Source organism: Marmota marmota, unplaced genomic scaffold (assembly GCF_001458135.2).
Source record: "Marmota marmota marmota unplaced genomic scaffold, marMar, whole genome shotgun sequence".
NCBI lineage: Eukaryota > Metazoa > Chordata > Mammalia > Rodentia > Sciuridae > Marmota > Marmota marmota.
This window is the reverse complement of record NW_025999900.1, coordinates 58,194,253-58,212,499: the sequence shown is the minus strand read 5'-3', so window position 1 is coordinate 58,212,499 and position 18,247 is coordinate 58,194,253. Positions and strand designations below refer to the sequence as shown.

Genomic DNA, 18,247 nt, shown 5'->3' with positions numbered 1-18,247 from the left:
AAGCTGTCCTCCCTGAGAAAATAACCCAAATGAGCTAGTAAGTCATATTCTAAGTTCACGTCTGAAGCTTAAAATATAAACAAACAAAATAAGACATTAGGAAGACATACCTTGCGATCAACATGTGGTCCTGAATGTAGGCTAAAAATTGGGGATGATCTTTTCTAGCAATGTATAAACATTCTCCGTGCAGACAGAGAATCTTCAGGCAATTGAGCATATTAAAAAGAATGTCTGGCTCTTCAAATTTAGCCATTTCCTATGCAAAAAAAACCCCACATGGTTACTGGGTTTTCCAAAACAGCATGCTACTAATCCAAAAATTCAAAGATTTCAGAAAATATACCTGGAAAATGGTGTATATTAGTCTCAACGTTACAGGAAGCTGTTGGTAGCAAAACTTTCTTTCAGTATCATTCTTTACTGCTGTGAAGAAATAATTACACAAAGGTTAGCCTATCTCTCCACACACCCCAATCATCATCAGTTGATCAAGATCATGAAACCAAATACAGAATATATTGATAAGTGTTTGTACACAAACCTTACATGTTTTTATTTGCTCTCCAAATTAGAGTATAGCCCTTCCATGAGACAAGTGCAGAAAGCCTCAATGTAGGCTTCTCTGCCTCCATTTTCACTATTGGCCCATCATGGATTCTGAGATCTTTGGCTCCCTGAGCTACCCCAGCCCAGCCCTATGCAGGTCAATTAGCACCAGAGGGGTTTATCCCATAAATTAAGTCAAAATAGGGCATTCAGAAAAAAAGATGAATGTATTCAGATGAGAACACCACTGGTTTTATCTTTTTGTTTTATCTTCTTGTAGGATCTCTAAACCCTTTGTCACTGGTGGTGGGGGGAGGGCAATAGTATACTATAGTAACTTCAATGAAGTTAACCAAATGAAGACACTAGTGTAAAATGTGTTAAATAACACACCAATGTAGTAAGCTTTGGCAATTTCTAGGATTAGAGACAACGGCAGTCTAATCCTCTCAGCCTATATATTAAACAGTTTACTGAGAATATTCCATTCAAAGATATTTTAAACACTTGCTACCAGCCCTTGGCTCGATTTGTTTAATGTGGAAGTTTGATACAATATTTTAGTGGTGGACATAGATGACTGCCATATGCAATAGGCACCAGGCCACTGAGTGAAGAAAAACGAAATTGTCTTGAAGGTAATGGAATCACTGAACATGCGGATGGAGCAGCCACCCCCTGACTCCCTGAGGAGGAGTGAGGATCACTGCCTGAAGGCCACAGAGCTGGGGCAGCCTGCAGCTCTGAGAAGCCAGGAACGCGGTCATGGGAGAGTTTACAGGGGCTTCTTTGAGGACATAGTCCATAGCTGTGTCCTGCAAGACAGCAGAGAGCAAAAGAAGGGAAGCAGCTGACGCTGTGCCAGAGCCTGAAGCAGTGTCTGGGGAAGAAGGGCAAAGTGAACGCCTTACAAGTAGAGTTTATGATATGTCAGCAAGAAAAATAGTACAGCTGGCCTCCACATCCACGGTCTCTGTACCTATAGATTCAACCAACTAAGGCTCCGAAACAAACAGAGGGAAAAAAATGCATCTATACTGAACATATACAGATTTTTTTCTAATCATTATTCTATAAAAAATGCAATATAACAACTATTTGTATAGCATTTACACTATATTAGGGATTATATGCAACTTAGAGATAATGTGAAACACATAGGAGGATGTGTGTAGATTACAGGTAAATATTACACTATCTTGAGCACCACACAGTCTTTGATCTCTGTCAGGCGGAGCGGATGTGTCTTAAAACCAGCACCCTAGGGACATCTGTAATTTATTTTTTAAAACTGTTTGATTTTAACCATTGTTCAAATAAAATATTGTATATAGAAGGGGCAATTGATTGATTTGTGCATTATCTTAGGTTTAGAAAATAAATCTGTATGGAAAGAGCACAGGTCAGGGGATTCTAAGTGAAGCCCTGGCTTCCCTTAGGCATGAAGCCTGAAAAAAACATGACTCTGGGCTGTCATTACTTTTGAGTAAAGCAGGAGACCTGGTTTCTAGTCCCAACTCCTGCTACTACTAGTTTTGTAAGATTCGAATTTCTAATTCCCAGGCCCCCACCCAGAATATACTCAAAATTGGGGGTGGAGAGTGGAGCTCATTTGTTTTGTTTGTTTCCAGTCCTCAGATGTTTGTGATGCTCCATCCAGCACAGCCTTGGAAGCACTTATGTATAAGCATAAATTATAAATGAATCACAAGAGCTACACCACCATGGGCAGATCATTTAACCCATCTGGGATTTATTTTCTCATCAGCAAAGTTAGAAGGCTGAACTAGATTAGCAGATTCAACCTTCTTTTCTGAAGGATGCTTTGTTTAAGGAAAATCCTGCTTAGAACTCCAGTGTAAAAAGTATAGCAAATTGGAGAATCCCACAGAGCTGGGCAGGGAGCCCACATATTTATCATTGGCCCTCATTTTCCCACCAATTGTCACCCCAATGAAGGAAGTTCCAAAGAAATTAACAGGGAGTTTTCATAGCTCCAGGAAGTACCCTTCAAAAACCAATAAAATGGATCACCTCAGACATTCCTTCAAACTCTAAGTTTCAATGGTATCAAGTGGTGTGGGCTGAGATATTCATACTCACTTTACCAAGTGGAAGCAGTTCTGACCAAGAATTTTGTAGCAATGATGTGGTTACCTTGGTCTGAATAAGACACTGAGTAGCAACAGTGAACCCCACAAAACAGTCCCCTAAGAATGCTTACTGTTCGCTGAAGGAATGATGTAAAGCCCTTGTTTTCTGATTCTGGAGTGAGTCTCCCAGGACGAAGATAGTCTAATAGTTCAGGATAATGAAAGCAGGAATATTTTTTTGAAGCTGCCCCAATTGCCCCAGGTACTGTTCAAATTCCCAGAGTACCACCATCCAGATCTAGAAAATTAGGCTTCTCCAGAGGCACATGGGGGTCACATCCTGAATTCCCTAAACTCCCTCAGAGCACAAATTACAAATTAATCCATTTTCCTGTCATCTTGTTGTTCCAAATCTGCCCACTCAGAGCCTTTAAGCAAATTATAAAGTCATCCCTCCTCCCAACTGGGAGTGGAGTCATCTAGACTCTGAGAAAGACCTTAGCAACTACCAACTGTCCATTGTCCTAGCCAAGTGCATGGGGTGCAGAAACTGCATGGAAGCAAGTTGTGTTCCCTCTGAATGAAAATATTTTGCTCTGGCCACGTGCCCTGAGTAGCTGTTGAACTTGCCAGCACCCTCCACCTCAGCCAATCAGCGTCTGCTTATAGTTACTTCTGCACACAATGAACACAACTCATTTTGTCGGAATTGTGTTAGTTTTCTACACTAACATAAGTTTTTCATGGGTAACAAGATCTGTTTCCAGAAAGATGATCAGATTGTGTTCCACTGAAGCTACAATGGATCTTCCACCTCATAATCTGGTAGGAAATGGCTCATCTGCATAAGTCAACATTAAGAAAGGTGCATCTGAACTTGCCGTAGTCTATATCAACCTAAGAAACCAAGGATCTGAGCATTGGGCAAACTGGAAGGTGCATACTGTGCCCTCCCCATCAGCCAAGTTCACCTACCAGCATGTTCCGTGGGCGTGGTGCGACTGCCTGGGTTCTCCCCATGCTTGGCTGCTGGGTCCTCCTCCTCTCCTTCAGGGCCTATAATGAACTCTGGTCTGGAAGAAAGGAGGCTATCCTCCAGGCTGTCTGTGGGCTCCTGAAACAAACACAGCAAACTGTTGGGCTGCACAGAAGGTTTGGCTTAAGTCAATAAAAATGGATCATGGCCTGTTCTGTTCAACCCTCTGAGCTAGGAGGGCAAGGCAGCACACCTCCAGGAAGCCTGAGTTTGCTTCCATAACAGTGAAAGATCTGTACCAACTGTTATTGAAGCATTTGTTTTCACTTGAATAAAAAAGAAAAAATAATGAACACATCATCTAGGCGACTCTCACATCTTCCTAGGCTACTCTCCACTTCTGCTTTAATCCCCTAGATTGGTAAGTATCCCACTCACCCAAGGACTCCCACCCATGAACATTTTGTTCAGAATTTATTTAGGAGGGGAAAATAAGAGGTTTTCAGAGATATGTTCAAATACAAATGCTAATTGTCCAGTCAAGTTAAAATATTAGAAGCAAGAAGTTACCATAGCATGAGAGAAAAAGGGAACAAGGTAGGACAACCAAAGTGTCCATTAACAGATGAATCAACAAAATGTGGTCTGTCCATGCAATGGAATATTTCTCAGCCTTAAAAAAGAAGGAGATTCTGACACCTGCTACAACATGGAGGAAACTAGAGGACATTCTGCTCAGGCATACTACACAAGTTTCACTTATATAGTTTACATTGTATAATGTAGAAACAGAAGAATGGTGGCTCCCAGGGGCGGTGGGAAAAGAGACAGGAGTAATTGTCATTTAATAGTTTTAGAGTTTCAGTTTTGCAATAGGAAAAAGTCCTGGAGATGGGTTGTATAACAATGCAAATATACTTAAAGTTCTGTATTTATACATAACACGTCATGTATATGCATATGCATGTGTACACACAAATAAAACAGGCTGCAAAAAATAGAAGGAAAAGAAAATATTTAATTTTTCTGAGGTTTTTTTTTAAAGAGAGGGTTAGGTATGGCTACCATTTAAAATATCTAACCTTGGGTAACTCTTCTACTTTTTTTCTTTCATGACTCATCTTCAAATATCTTCTTATAAAATTATCCTCATAACTATCACATTGACCACTAAACATTTTTTCAAACTTTATTTGACAAGCAAACAGGAGATAAAGATTGGCGGGACAAAGAAGATCATGAAAAGAAAAAATAAGTGCTAAAACAGTAACTGATAGGGCTCTGAACAAACACCTTTGCCAACTTCACAGTTTTATTGAGGCTGGCCCTGTTCCTGGAACAAACAGAAAGAAAACACCACAGCAAATCATAAACTGAGTTTCACACAGTTTGGCCCAATGGAGAGTTGCCTGCTATATACCGACTCCTGCATACACCTGGGAACCCACATTTCCAGTACTGTCCACCAAGGTAGCAGAGACCAGATGTGACCTGTCTTGCAAACTAGCCAAAGCCTCCTGCCAGCCCATTCTTCTTGTCCTCACCCACTCTCCTGATCGCCACTTATCCAATTACGAAGTAGCTACTACATGCAGTAGACACTATTTGTTCTAAGAGTCTTCATCTGTTGATGAGCATCTAAACCATAATTTTTTTAATACTGGATATTGAACCCAGGGACATGTAACTACTGAGCCATGTCCCCAGCCTTTTTTTTTTTTTTTGTACCAGGAATTGAACTAAGGGGCACTTAACCACTGACCACATCCCTATCCCTTTTTATATATATTTTTAGAGACAGAGTCTCCCTGAGTTGCTTAGGGCCTTGATAAGTTGCTGAGACTGGCTTTGAACTTGCAATCCTCCTACCTCAGCCTCCCAAATTGCTCAGATTACAGGTGTGCACCACCACACCTGGTGTCCCCGCCCTTTTTATTTTGTATTTTGAGATAGGATCTCACTAAGTTGCTTAGGGCTTCGATAAGTTGCTGAGGCTGGCTTTGAACTTGCAATCTCCCTTCCTCAGCCTCATAATAGAAACTAAGTATTTAGTTCAATGCTGTATACTGTTTTCTTCTGTTGTTGTTATTATTTTGTCTTCCCTTAAACCATTAGGTACCAGAAATATTCATGGATACTATAAATTCATAGGGTAGAAACTCTGCCACCTCAGATTGATACTAATAAAAGGGTAGACACACAAACAATATGAAAAAGCAAGGGAACAAACCATCCTAAACAAATAAAAATACCTCAATAACAGAATCCATTGACATCACAGTGGAGAAAATGTCAGAGGAGGAATTTTAAAAGTTCATAGTTAAACTGATTTGTAAAGTAAAAGATGATGTAAGGAGTGAAACTGGAAAGAAAATAAAGTGAAAGATCACTTCAATAAAGTGATAGTTTCTAAAAAAGAACCAAATGGAAATCCTCAAGCTGAAGAAATTAATAAACCAAATTAAAAATTCAGTGGAAAGCATCACCAACAGACTAGACCACTTGGAGGATAGAGTTTTAGGCAATGAAAACAAGATATATAATCTTGAAAATACAGTTTACCATGGAGAAAAGATGTTAAGAGACCATTAAAAGAACTTCCAAGAAATATGGGATAATATGAAAAGGCCAAATTTAAGATTCATTGGGATAGATGAAGGCTCTGAAATAACAAATTAAAGGAATGCACAATCTTTTAAATGAAATATCATCAGAAAACGTCCCAAACCTTAAGAATGAAATGAGAAATCAAATACAGTTGGCTTGCATGACTTCAAATATATAAAATTGCAATAGACCCACATCAAGGCACATTATTATGAAAGTGTCTAACATAGAGAATAAGATAGAATTTTAAAGACTATTAGAGAAAAACCATAGGTCATATCTAGACATAAGTCATTCCAGACTTCAGCTGACTTCTCAACCGAGACCCTAAAAGCTAGGACATCTTGGAATAATATATACAAGTTCTGAAAGAAAATGGATGCCAACCAAAATTATTATACCCAGCAAAATTAACATTCAAATTGAAGATGAAATAAAAACCTTCCATGATAAACAAAAGTTAAAAGAATTCACAACTAGAAAGCCTATACTATAAAACATACTCAATAAAATATTTCATGAAGAAGAAATTAAAAATAAAATTCAAAAACAGCAGAGGGAGGAACTACACTAGAAGAACAGTCAATCAAAGGAGAAACTAATACAAACTAAAAACCAGAAATAAATAAAAATGACAGGGACTAAAAATCATCTCTCTAATAACATTAAATGTAAATGGCCTAAAGTCATCAATCAGAAGACACAGAGTGGCAGACTAGATTACAAAACAAGAGCCAACAATATGCTGTCTCAAAAGACTCACCTCACAGGCAAAGACACCCACAGACTGAATGTGAAAGGATTGGAAAAAAACATATCATTCACATGGATCTCATAAACAAGCAGGGATTTCTATCCTCATATCAGATAAAGTGGACTTCAAGTCAAGGTTAATCATAGGAGACAAAGAAGGTTATTTCAGACTACTTAAGGGAATTATAAAACAAGAAATAACAATAAATATCTATGCCCTAAACATCTATGCATTTCAATATGAAGATACAATACACATATCAACATGCCTTCTCAATATGAAGAATCAAATAGACTACAACACAATAATACTGGGTGACTTTAACATGCCTATCTCATCACTGGATGGATTGTCCAAACAAAAACTAAATAAAGAAGTTGTAAAACTAAAAAATATAATTAATAATTTAGATCTAACAGACATGTATAGACTATTTCATCCATCAATGACTGAATACACTTTCTTCTCAGCAGCACAAGGATCCTTCTCTAAAATAAACCATATCTTAGTCCACAAAGCAACTCTTTTAACAAATAAAAAAATAGAAATAATACCATGCATCCTAACAGATCACAATGGAATGAAATTTTAAAAATAGAGAAAATACCATGCATCCTATCAGATCATAATGAAATGAAATTAAAAATCAATGATAAAATAAAAAATAATACCTGGAGACTAAATAATACACTATTGAATGACAAAAGGATAGCAGAAGAAATCATAGAAGAAATAAAAAATACTTAGAAGTAAATGAGAATAATGATGTAACATATCAAAATCTCTGGGACACTATGAAGGTGGTTCTAAGAGGAAAATTCATAGCATTGAACTTATTTGTTCTAAGAATAGAAAGACACCAAATAAATAATCTACATTATATCTCAAGGCCCTAAAAAAGAATGAATCAACACCAAAATCAGTAGAAGACAGGAAATGATTACAATCAGAGCTGAAATCAATGAAACTGAAACTGTAAAAGTTAAAAAAACTCAACAAAAAGTTGGTTCTTTGAAAAAATTAACAAATTTGATAAACCCTTAACCAAGCTAACCAAAAGAAAGAGGGGAAAAAAACCCAAATTATTATAATTCATGATAAAAAGGAAATATCACCACAGACATTACTAAAAACCAGAGGATAATCAGAAACTATTTTGAAAATTTATACTTCAATAAATTAGATAATCTTAAAGACATCAACAAATTTCTAAGACATGACCTACCTAAATTGAACAAGGAGGACATAGAAGATTTAAACAGATCAATTTCAAGTAATGAAATTTAAGACACCATCAAAAGCAAAAATTGTTAATAAAATAATGGAAAACTTCACACAAAAATATATTAAAAAGAGAGTGCACCATGATCAAGTAGGTTTCATCCCAGGGATGTAAGGTTGGGTCAAAATACAGAAATCAATAAATATGATTCACCACATCAATAGACTTAAAGACAATAATCACATGATTATCTCAATAGATGCAGAAAAAAACATTTGACAAAGTATAACATCTATTCACATTTAAAACACTAGAAAAATTACAAATAGGAGGAACATATCTCAACATGGTAAAAGCTATATATGACAAACCCAAGACCAACATTATTCTAAATAGAGAAAAACTGAAAGCATTCCCTCTAAAAACTGGAACAAAATAGGGATGCTTTCTTTCACTACTTCTACTTAACATAGTTCTTGAAACTCTAAGCAGAGAAATTAGGCAAAATAAGTAGAGGGATATGAATAGGAAAAGAAGAACCCAAACTATTCCTATTTGCACTATGCAGATTTAATGCAATTCCTGTTAAAATTCCAATGATGCTGTTCATAGAAATAGAAAAAGCAATCATGGACATTTGGAAAGATAAAAGCCCTAGAATGGCCAAAGCAATCCTTAGTGAGAAAAGTGAATCCAGAGGCATCATAACACTAGACTTTAAATTATACTACAGAGATATACATCAACATCAATGCTTATTACAGTTCAATTCACAATAGCTAATAGAGATATAGTAACAAAAACAGCATGGTATTGGCACCAAAACAGACATGATGACCAATGGAACAGAATAGAAGATACAGAGACAAACCCACTTAAATACAGTTATCTGATACTAGACAAAAGCTCCATAAATATACATTGAAGAAGACAGCCTCTTCAACAAATGGTGCTGGGAAAACTGAAAATCTATATAGAATATAGATTAAATCTGAAAATCTATAGAGTAGTAGAGTAAAATGTAACCCTAATCTCATATCCTGCACAAAACTCAACTCAAAACTAACTCAAAGTGGATCAAAGACCTAGGCATTAGACAAGAAATGTTGCACATACTAGAAGAAAATGTAGGCCCAGCATTCCATCATGTCAGCTTAGGAATCACCTTTCTCAATAAGACTCCTGGAGCACAAGAAGTAAAATCAAGAATCAATAAATGGGACTGTATCAAACTAAAAAACTTCTTCACAGCAAAGGAAACCATCAAGAGCATGAAGAGAGAGCCTACAGAATGGAAGAAAATCCTTGCCAGCTGCACCTCACAGTATTAATCTCCAGGATACATAAAGAACTCAAAAATCTTCACACCACAAAAACAAATAATCCAATCAATAAATGGACAAAGGAACTGACAGGCACTTTACAGAAAAAGAAATATGAATGGCCAATAAATATATAAAAAAAATGTTCAACATCTCTAGCAATTAGAGAAATACAAATTAAAACTACACTGAGATTTCATCTCACTCCAATCAGAATGGTAAATATCGAGAATACAAGTAACAATAAATGGTGGCAAGGCTGTCTGGGAAAGGATACACCCATACATTGCTGATGGAACTGCAAATTGGTACAGCCACTCTGGAAAGCAGTATGGATATTTCTCAAAAACTTGGAATGGAACAACCATTTGACCCAGCTATCCCACTCCTGAGTTAACACCCAAAGGACTTAAAATCATCATACTACAGTGACATATCCACATCAATGCTTATTACAGTTCGGTTCACAATAGATAAGCTATGGAACGAAACTTCAACAAATGAATGGATAAAGAAATTGTGGAATGTAGACACAATGGAATATTAGTCAGCCATAAATAAGAATGACTTTATGACATTTGCTAATAAATGGATGGATCTGGAGACTATTATGCCAAGCGAAATAAGCCAATCCCAAAACCCAAATGTCCTCACTGATACAAGGATGCTAACACACAACACCAGTGGGGAGGGAAAGAACAGAAATTCAGTAAATACCAGAGTAAATCTCCACACCCCACACCATGTACAACCACAACACTGGAATCCTAATTAGAATAAGATGGACTCCATGTTTGTATAATATGTCAAAATATACTGTCATATGCAACTAAAAAAAAATCTTAAATCTTTGTGATAAAGTTCTTTTAAAATACCAGTAATGCTTTATGTTTATGGAAACTGCATGAATGGAGTTCTACAACCCTAACTCAAGCCACCTAATAGAATTCCATATAATGTGGCTGCATCTCCAGTCTTTTTCCAGGAACTTGTGTTAGTGAAAGTAATAGGAAAACTTTCTTTTGGTACAGTCTCACATATAACCCAGCACAGAGTATAAGATAACCCTGGAGGAAGACCCCATTACACCACTTTACACCACTGCCGCCATCTTCATTACTACTGTACACAAGTCATCTCGCTTCTTCCACTACTTACCACCAGCCTGCTCTCTTCTTTGGGAGCCAGTCTTTCTAGGAGTTCACAGGCAAGCTGATAACAGAGGATGCTAGACTGACATAAGTTGCACTCAATTGCTTTTTCCTCCTTCTGGCAGGTGTGGGAGCCCCCCCAGGGGGCCTGGAAGACATTGTTTATAATAGAAATAATGTCCTTTGACAAGCTGTGCTCTAAACCCATTGTGATTCCATCATCTTGTAACTCCATCTGAAAGACATTGGGAAAAGGATCCCAAAAAAAAAAAAAAAAGAAAGAAGAAGAAGAAGAAGGAATTTGGTATTTTTATCCAACATTTCATTGATATACTAGATGGAGATAATTTTCACTACTGACACCAACATTAAATTATTTAATGACAATATAGGTTCAATATCATAGATCGATATTTGTTTCCAAAGAGTCTTCTAGAAAAAATATAAACACAAGACAAAATAATGAGAATTATTTTAAAAATCACATGTAACATTTAACAGAGTTGTTTTAAAATGCATCACTTTGTGATATTTTATACACTTAAAAAAAATGCTATTCCTCATCTACTTTCCAGATCTTGGTTTCTAATTACTGCAATCCACTTAGTGGATAGGAATCAGGGATCCTTGGAGAAATGGCCAATTCCAGGGCTGGGGCAAGGAAAATATAAGATGAACCTGGAATATCTTGTCATGCCAGAAATTAAGGAAATGTTCAAAGAATGATATGAACATGTCAGGAGAACACAGAGCCAGCTTTAACAGACTCCCACTGGCCAATATGAGCAATAAAATAAATAATCATAGTTAAAGATTATAACTTACCGAATAAAATAAAAAATATCATTTGGCAGCCATCATAGTAAAAATTGATGCAGGCATGAAATGAATGTCAGTGCTAAAAAGTCTCATTAAAAAAAAAAAGGAAATCTCATCATCTGAAAGTGTTTCCCTACAAGTTACTTGCTATTTACAAAAGGGAAAATACAGGTATCCCTGGTATCTACAGGGGATTGGTTCCAGAACCTACCCACATATATGAATTTCCATAGCTTTATATAAAAATGTTACAACATTTGCATGTAATGTACATGTATTCTCCCATTTATGTCAAACCATCTCTAGATTACTTACAATACCTAACATGATGTAAATGTTATATAAATAGTTGTTATACTATATTTAGAGAATAATAACAAAAAATAAGTCTGTGCATGTTCACTATAAATGCATTGTTTTCAAAATTTTTTTTAATACTTGGTTGGTTACATCTGCTGATATGGAACTCCTACATACCCAGGGCTGATTTGTAATGACTCAATAGAGAAAATTGGCAGAAATCATATTGTAAACCAAGTGATCAAAGTTATTACTAGTAAGGGGTCAGTATTATATCTGTGCCTCCTGACATGATGCACTACAAAGGACAGAACATCACATCTTTGGTTCTTCCTGCCAAAAACGTATGAGCCAAATTAAGTCATAAGGAAATGTCAGACAAACTCAAAGTGAAACACATTCAACAAAACCACCAAACTATATTCTTGAAAACTGTCAAAGACATGCACAATAAACAAAAACTGAGGGACTGTCCTGAATTAAAGAAGACCAAGAAACCAGCACCAGTTGTTGCTGTGAGTGACCCTAGATTGTTCCTAGATAAAAAACAGTGTTTTTTTCCTTATGATATAAAAATGATACTTTTATTATATCAATTTTAAATGAGTAATTTCTGTAAGATAGATAAAATATTTCCTGATTTGATAACTGTACTGTGATTATGTTAGATAATATCCTTATTTTTTAGAAACCACTCTGGAGTACTTGGGGATAAAGATACCATGTTTTCAATTTACTCTCACATGATTCCTTAAGAAAATTCATTTATATGCATACAGAGAAAGAGAGGGAGAAAGAAGTACATGTGCTAAATGTTAACATCTGAAGAATTTGAGACAAGAGTGCTCAGGAGTTCTTTATACTATCCTTGCAACTTGTCAGCAAATCTAAAATTATTTAAGAATAAAAGTCTTTTTAATTTATGTTTTTAAAATTATCTTTGAAAATCAACCCATAAGATATATTAAAATTAGTCCCATCACTATGGAGTTGTACCTCACTGTTTCACAAAAATAGTTTTGTCCAGTTTGTTCATCCAATTTATTCAACAGAATCAATTCTAATGAAGCCATAATCTTCTAAAATTCAAATCCATTCTCACATGTCAGCATCATTGCAGATATCTGCACAAGTAGTTTTCAGGCTATTTAAGAAATTTCCAAAGCAATATGTAAAATGACCTGAGTGATGCCAGTGTATATCACTTTTATTTTCAAATCACTTCAGTAAGTGTGAAGATGCCCAACACATGGAAAGAATCACTATACAATGTTTTTCCTCCTTCTTCACCTTTGAACTAAGGGAAGCTCATGCTTCAGCTACCTGTTTCAGGAGAAGATCAAACATGAGGATGAAACAGTTTAGATTCATTTCATCATCTTCACAATCAAAGTCAATAGTCCTTCCTCCTGGGTGTCCAAAATTCTTGAAAGGGCTACGGAATGGACTACGCATAGGACTCCGAAATGGACTCTGGAAAGGACTATGAAACGGACTCAGCATACTGTGCTGAACTCGTCGCCCAGGATCAGAGGCAACACTCACCTACGAGAAAGAAAGGCAACACACATAAATGAATTCACAGAAGCTCAAATGGCTGCATAAAATAATTAGGGACTCTACAGAGGGCATTTCCAGCTGTCACACAGATTTCCTTTGACATTACCCAATGACATTAGTACCTCCAAATACAACTAATCCTCTCAACACATTAAAATGAAAGAACCATCCAAGTTTTCAGACTAATTGTCAAAGAATGAAACATCAACACTGGAAAATGAAGGCATTTGTCATATTTTTCATCCCATCAAACAGTTCCAATTAAACTATATTATCTGAATCTAGTTTAAAAACCATAACCTGAAAAAATGAGGAATTACAAAAAGTAAAATAATGCAAGATAATTTTTAGAAAAATAAGCACAGAATCTCAGATTAATATGACTAAAGAAGAATGGCCTCTGGATATTATAATGATTAACTATCACAAGAAAATAATAATATAACTCTGCTTATATATCCCCCAAGCCTCACCTCCAGCCCTCATTGCCCTTCTCTGCCCACCTTCATGCCATGGGTGTTTTGCACTAAGTATACCCTGCTCCTTTGCTGCTTGGCCTCCAGGTGGGTTCAGTGGATGAAGGCACCAGAGAGCACCTGCAGCTGGCAGGGCAGGAGGCAGGAGTGTTTCTCCCCACCCACTTCCTGGCTTTGGAGCTGCACCTGGGAAGTGTCGCATCACTCCGCAGCTTCTCCAGCAGCCCTTCCTTCTAGTGTTGGCTCTCAGTTGGCACCAGGAACTTTCTTCCTTGTTCTTTCAGCCCTAGGGGAATAGAGGCTTCCTACCAGACTGTCACTAGATTCTGGGTGCTTCATCAACTCTTATTGCTGCTATAACCTTTTCCATAACTCTACAGACAGAATTTCCATTAAAGTCTCTTCATTTTAACCATCTGGAATAAATTCTGTATCAGAGCCCAGACTGTCATAACTGTGTATCACTTTTATTTTCAAATCATATTTTCTCTCATAAAGATCTTTCTAGGAACCCGAAAGCTCCACAGCCACTATTTTTAAGGCAAAGAGGAAGAGCACCCCATTAAGAATTGGAATACCTGGATATTTACAGTGTTATTTATGAATCACTTCACTTACCAAGTATCAAGTTAAGTAGCTGTAAAGTGAGGATAATGAGTTCTTCCCTGACTGCTTCACACAATTCTGTGATATTGTTCATTGTGAATACTTTGCACAGAATAAAGTACCACACAAAGTAATACCATTTTAAAGGTTATAGAAGAAAGAAATAAAATTAGGTGGTTGGCAGCTTGTTCCTAACAGGCCAATGAAAAAGAAGTGATTTATTTTTGAGTAATGAATACAAACCATGATCCTATCATCATGTTAGGTTTCTTATTCCCTAGACATCAGTTGGCATGGGGACAGTGTTATGGTTTAGATATGAGATGTCTCCCAAAAGCTCATGTGTGAGACAATGCAAAAAATTTTAGAGGTGAAACGATTGGTCACGAGAGCCTTAACCTAAAGTCAGTGCATTGATCCTGATAGGGATTAACTGGGGGATAACTGTAGGCAGGCAGGATATGGCTGGAGGGGGGGCATTGGGGACATGCCTTTGGGGTATATATTTGTCTCTGGAGAGCAGAATGGTTTTCTGATGCCTGGTGTCCAGTCCTGGGCCACTTTCCTTCTCACCACCCTTCTACCATGGTGTTTTCCTCACCTCCAGCCCAGAGGAATGAAGTCGGAGGTTATGAACTGAGACCTCTGAAACCACGAGCCCCAAAGTAAACTTTTCCTCCTCTTAAAATTGTTCTTGTCAGGTCTTTTGGTCACAGCAGCAAAAAGCTGACTAAAACAGGCAGGTTCCATGGAGAGGTCTGACAGGAGGGTTGGGAAGTCCTTGCCCACCCTCCAGGGAGAGTCGGCCTCTCAGAAACTGCACATGGCCAGCAGAAACCACATCAGATTACCCACAGAAACAGTATCAAGAATTTCTAACAGTTTTTGAACACTTTTCTCATCCACAGAGATGTAAAGAGGTCAATAAAACGAGCTCAGTTAGTTCATACTGACAGCACTATCTACAGTCACCACCAACTGATTTCGTTTTCCCAAAACACAATGACAAAAAGCAAAAGACAAAAAACCATCCAAACTCCTCACAATGTGTGTGAAGCACTGATTTGCCCAGTAGCTGGAATGAACTCTCATTTATCAGGAGAGGTGGGGTAGAGGGGGCATCAAAAAAGCTATGTTTTTTTTGTTTGTTTGTTTGTTTTGTCTTTTCCTTTTATCAGTAGTGAGAGAGAGCAAAAATTAATTTTTCCCAAAGAAAAATAAAAAACTCAATAACTTATTGATTATAGACTATACCAAATCTATCTCAGATAAATGTTTTTTATTTAACGTACTTTTAAAATTACTGAAATGAGATGTGATTTTAAAAAGTATCTTCAGAGAGATTTCTTATGATGCTACTTTCAAGCTTGATAAAACTGACAAGGATTTTTTTAAATCTTAAGACAGACAAGAACAATCAGGTAATAATTACCCTTCGAGCTGCAAGGTTCCCTGCCAGTTCACTGACTCTTGATTTTCTTTGATTTGCCAGTTCTTTGACAGAATTAACTCCATCAGAAAACATGCTTATTAAGAGTTGAAGTGGAACCATGATATCTAACTCCGATAATACCTGGAGAAAAAAAGGACATATTCCCCCCAAACATGTCAAATTTAAAACTCTGAAAGCTACATTTGATAATTTTTTCCCTAAATCAAACTATTAAGCATGAGGACATTCAAACTTACTCATATTCTACAGTCATCCTCAAATTTTTGCACCAAGAAAATCGAGGGTGTCTTTAAACTGAGTTTTCCCTACCCTGGTATCCAATAAGTCGCCATGTTCTTTCCACAGAAATCATCAAGTTTCTCTTGATGCTATCCCTCCTCCTTATACCCAGTGCTATTGCTTTCGCTCACATCTTTCTCCTGGACAACAGAATCTGGTCGTATCTTCCTTGAGTTCCTCTGCACTCTCACCTGATAACCCCATCCAATCTTGCTGTCTGGTACAAGCTTATGTCTTTCTGGGCCAAAATCAAGTCATCTTATTTGAAAAGAATTTCCTGGAAATCTATACCTGCTTCCTTCAGACAGAAAAAAAATAACCCTAGTCTCTGCTTCTTAGAGCTTTATACATATGTTTATTATAGTAATTACCACTTTTGCTGCGTTTAATTATCTGTTACTATCCCTCACACCATGATCTGCTTACAGAAAGAAAGTATGGGGGAAGAGCTACCTTACAGTGCCTGGCACGCAAGAGCTCTGAAAAACTTTCCAATTAATGCATATATGATTCAATTCCAACCACTGTATTGTCCAGTCCCCTCCCCAAAAGGTGAGACCAGGAGTTTGAAACCTTCAACTACAGCACACTGCCTTCACAGTAAGGCCATATTAGAGCCAAATCCATAGAACCTGTGGACTGTATCTGACCCAACTCTGGTGGGGACAGAGGTTTGCAGCTTAAGGGGTGTGTCACAGAATACTGAGGCAACATTTAGCCCTGTATAGGAAAGACTGGCTTTCCTAAAATAAAAATTATCTTACTGAAATCTATGTGGAGATAAAATAAGTTAAATTCTGAATCCCAAGGTGACTTTTTTTTTTTTCAAATGCTCCCTTTACTCTTTGTTAATTCTAAAAAATATTGTTCCTTAGTTTAGAATCCAGAAAGGCCTTTTTTGCAACTTGAAAGGCACATAGGAGAAAGGTGTATAAGAGTTCATCTTTGTGTGACACAGAAATGCATCTGAGGCTAGAGACGTAGCTCAGTGGGACAGAATATACTGGAATGCATGAGGCCCTGGATTCAATCCCCAGCACAGCAAAAGAAAATTGTAGGAGCTCCAGTGGCGCAATCGGTTAGCGCGCGGTACTTATAAGAAAATTGTAAAAATGTAACTATAACCATAGTTACTCTAAACAATAAATTTGTCCTTATTTTCTGAAACTGCCCAAAACTTTACATCAGATATTCAACTCGATTTAATAATTTTTTATTAAATATTCATTAAATGCAAAGCATGAGAGGAAACGATGAAGAGAGTTGTAAATTCAAAAAAATAAAACCCAGTCCCTGAACCCAAGGAGTGTGTAAGCAGGAGAATAAACAAAAACTAACTCTAAGAAAGAACAGATTTCACACAAGCTGTGGGGAAAGAAAAGCGCTCGATGGACAAATGGGGGTGTAGAGCAGCGGGAAACATCAGAGGAGACCCCTCCGAGCTGGGCTTTACAGGAGAGGTTGGAGTTCACAGGAGAGGCAGAAAAGAGAGTCATTCCCGGTTGAGGAAGCAGACGAGCCACTCCCTCCCTTAATCAGTAGTCCTCACCCTTCCAAATAAAGGACCTGTTTAATACTAAAAGTTTTTCAGAATCCCAGACAGCAAGTAATATAAGGACCAAAAATCTCTATGAATTCAGTAACACTATTGCATAAATTTATATTTGATAACCATAACTAGAGCTACATATATTTGAAATTTAATCATTTATTTATGACTAGGAGATATTAGTCTACAATAATCCTCAATGAACACATGAACTTATGACCCTGCAAAACCTCCCACCCCTCTAACAAGGCTAAGAACTTAGCTTCTAGGATAAGAACTATTACCCCAAACAATCATAAGTATCATTCACTTACATGAAGCCATAATAAAGCTTGTTCCTGCACAGAGGAGGGGTAGCCTGTAAACCGACAGCTAATAAATCCAAACATCTCTTCCAATGAAAAAGGCAGAGGACAGAGCTCAATGTCAAACATTTTGCTGAAAAGCAGAGCAACAAAAGTAAATGACCAATGGGCACACATGAGGGTAAACTGATACCACCAAAGTATTTCTCACTATACCCTATTTGGA

General features: G+C 37.1%; 1 protein-coding gene across 16 annotated transcripts in view; it reads right to left on the bottom strand.

The window, feature by feature from the left end:
• The window catches only part of Unc79 (unc-79 homolog, NALCN channel complex subunit), a 258,968-nt gene that overhangs the window by 111,678 nt on the left and 129,043 nt on the right, over window positions 1–18,247 (bottom strand). For all 16 annotated transcript variants that reach the window (XM_015495035.2, XM_048799242.1, XM_048799233.1 and 13 more), the window contains 7 exons: window positions 18,031–18,154; window positions 15,868–16,008; window positions 13,117–13,338; window positions 10,682–10,909; window positions 3,618–3,756; window positions 347–426; window positions 111–259 (listed from right to left, as the gene is read on the bottom strand). In XM_015495035.2, the coding sequence (XP_015350521.1) occupies window positions 111–259; window positions 347–426; window positions 3,618–3,756; window positions 10,682–10,909; window positions 13,117–13,338; window positions 15,868–16,008; window positions 18,031–18,154 (1,083 nt within the window). The remainder of the gene's footprint in view (window positions 1–110; window positions 260–346; window positions 427–3,617; window positions 3,757–10,681; window positions 10,910–13,116; window positions 13,339–15,867; window positions 16,009–18,030; window positions 18,155–18,247) is intronic.